General features: G+C 37.2%; 1 protein-coding gene across 1 annotated transcript; it reads left to right on the plus strand.

Moving 5' to 3' along the window:
- Positions 1 to 101: 101 nt before the first annotated feature.
- On the plus strand, positions 102 to 1,567 carry LOAG_15415 (hypothetical protein; the record flags this gene model as incomplete). The annotated part of the gene is made up of 4 exons (XM_003150907.1): positions 102 to 257; positions 322 to 438; positions 729 to 923; positions 1,280 to 1,567. 4 exons carry the CDS (start codon positions 102 to 104, stop codon positions 1,565 to 1,567), a joined length of 756 nt encoding a protein of 251 aa, XP_003150955.1.
- Positions 1,568 to 1,606: the final 39 nt, after the last annotated feature.

The raw sequence follows: 1,606 nt of genomic DNA on the forward strand, positions 1-1,606 counted from the left end.
ATATTAAATAGACTGGTCATTAACCACCTTAAAATAAACTTCAAGGGAAAATTTTCAATTCAGGTGCATTTTTGCTTGCTTTGAAAAGTGAGCATTCATCGATGCGCGAAAAGGAACTGATCATTGAGGTATTAGATGACTGGGATGTTCTGACACCAACTTGGTTTGAAGTGGCCGACTATCTGAGCGTCATCGAAGGACTTCATGAGGATGAACATTTTAAACAGCGTTATCTTGCTGCTCTTCTAGCTTCCAAGGTCTCATTTCACTACTATGTATTCATTACATCTTTTTTTCGTCTATGCTTATGGTTCATTTCAGGTCGCTTTTTGTTTGGGAGACTATAACGGTGCCTTGCAACTTGCTTTAGCCGCTGAAGATAAGTTCCAGCTCACACCGCGGTCGCCTTCAATTCTTGTTGGCTCACAAGATGAGCAGGTATGAAATTTATTGTTTTTCAGTAGGCGAGTAGGCCTCTAGTTTATGAATAGTTCTATGTTATGGATAGTTTCTGTATATTTCCTATAGATTTATGGAGAGTTCTCCATGAAATACGTATGAAGAAGGATTTGGGTATTGCTTGGCTAAGAATCTTTTTAATAATATTTCACTGGAATTCAACTCGGACACCTACATTAATTGGTGACGAAGTATGGCGGCGAATGCAGGTTAGGCCTAAGCATGTATAAGAATATCTTTTTTTAGTGACGACCATTTCTTCATTTCAGTATGTGAATAAAATAATCGAACACGCACTGGACACATATAAACAAGCTAAACGTAATGAAGATGAAATAGATCCTCGCCTGGAAAAGCTCATTAATCGACTTTTTGAGAGAAACATGAAAAGACGAGAATTGAGATATGTAATTGGACTTGCGCTGGATACACGTAGAACGGATATGATTTTAGTCGCTATCAAGGTTCAGCTGTTTTAAAACAATTAGTTCTCAGAAATTCCTTTTTTTTCCACAGTTTACTGAATTAGGAGTGTTTTCTGGCAGTAAATGAAGAAGCAGAAGTAAAACTAACTTTATACTTACGGATTTGTATTAGCATATTCCCGATTCTAACATATGTTTCGGAGTACTAGAGATATCCCTTTAGATGTAGGTATGAATAGAACAAATGCAAAAGATATGTCTTGTTTGAATTATCATTACGACTTCACTGCAGCATTAAAATACTGCTAGCTAAGTCTACATGCTAATGTCTTTATCATCGGTGCATTTTTGGGAACTAGTAATTTTAGTATGCCATTATTTTGATCAAATTCCAGGCTACTGATGATCAAGCAGCTTTGCTAACCGAAACTGTGGCTAAAGTACTGGTGTCACAAATGGACCGAGCTTTTCGAAGTATAGTATTGGACTTGCTACTTCGTTTGTTTGCTGAACTGGAGGAACCCGATTTTGTCTCTATGTGCCAATGTTTGATCAAACTTGAAAAACCAGATGATGTTGCCGATATCCTGCAACGATTGGTTTCTAATAAGGTGTCTGTAAAATCAGTTTATTTGATGAACTCTTTACTGCCAACTCGCTATTGGAATCGTGATCTGCCTTAGGCGAGATTGTATTTTGAGAATGAATCTAGATCTGGTATA

This window comes from Loa loa (assembly GCF_000183805.2).
Source record: "Loa loa unplaced genomic scaffold supercont3.1932, whole genome shotgun sequence".
NCBI lineage: Eukaryota > Metazoa > Nematoda > Chromadorea > Rhabditida > Onchocercidae > Loa > Loa loa.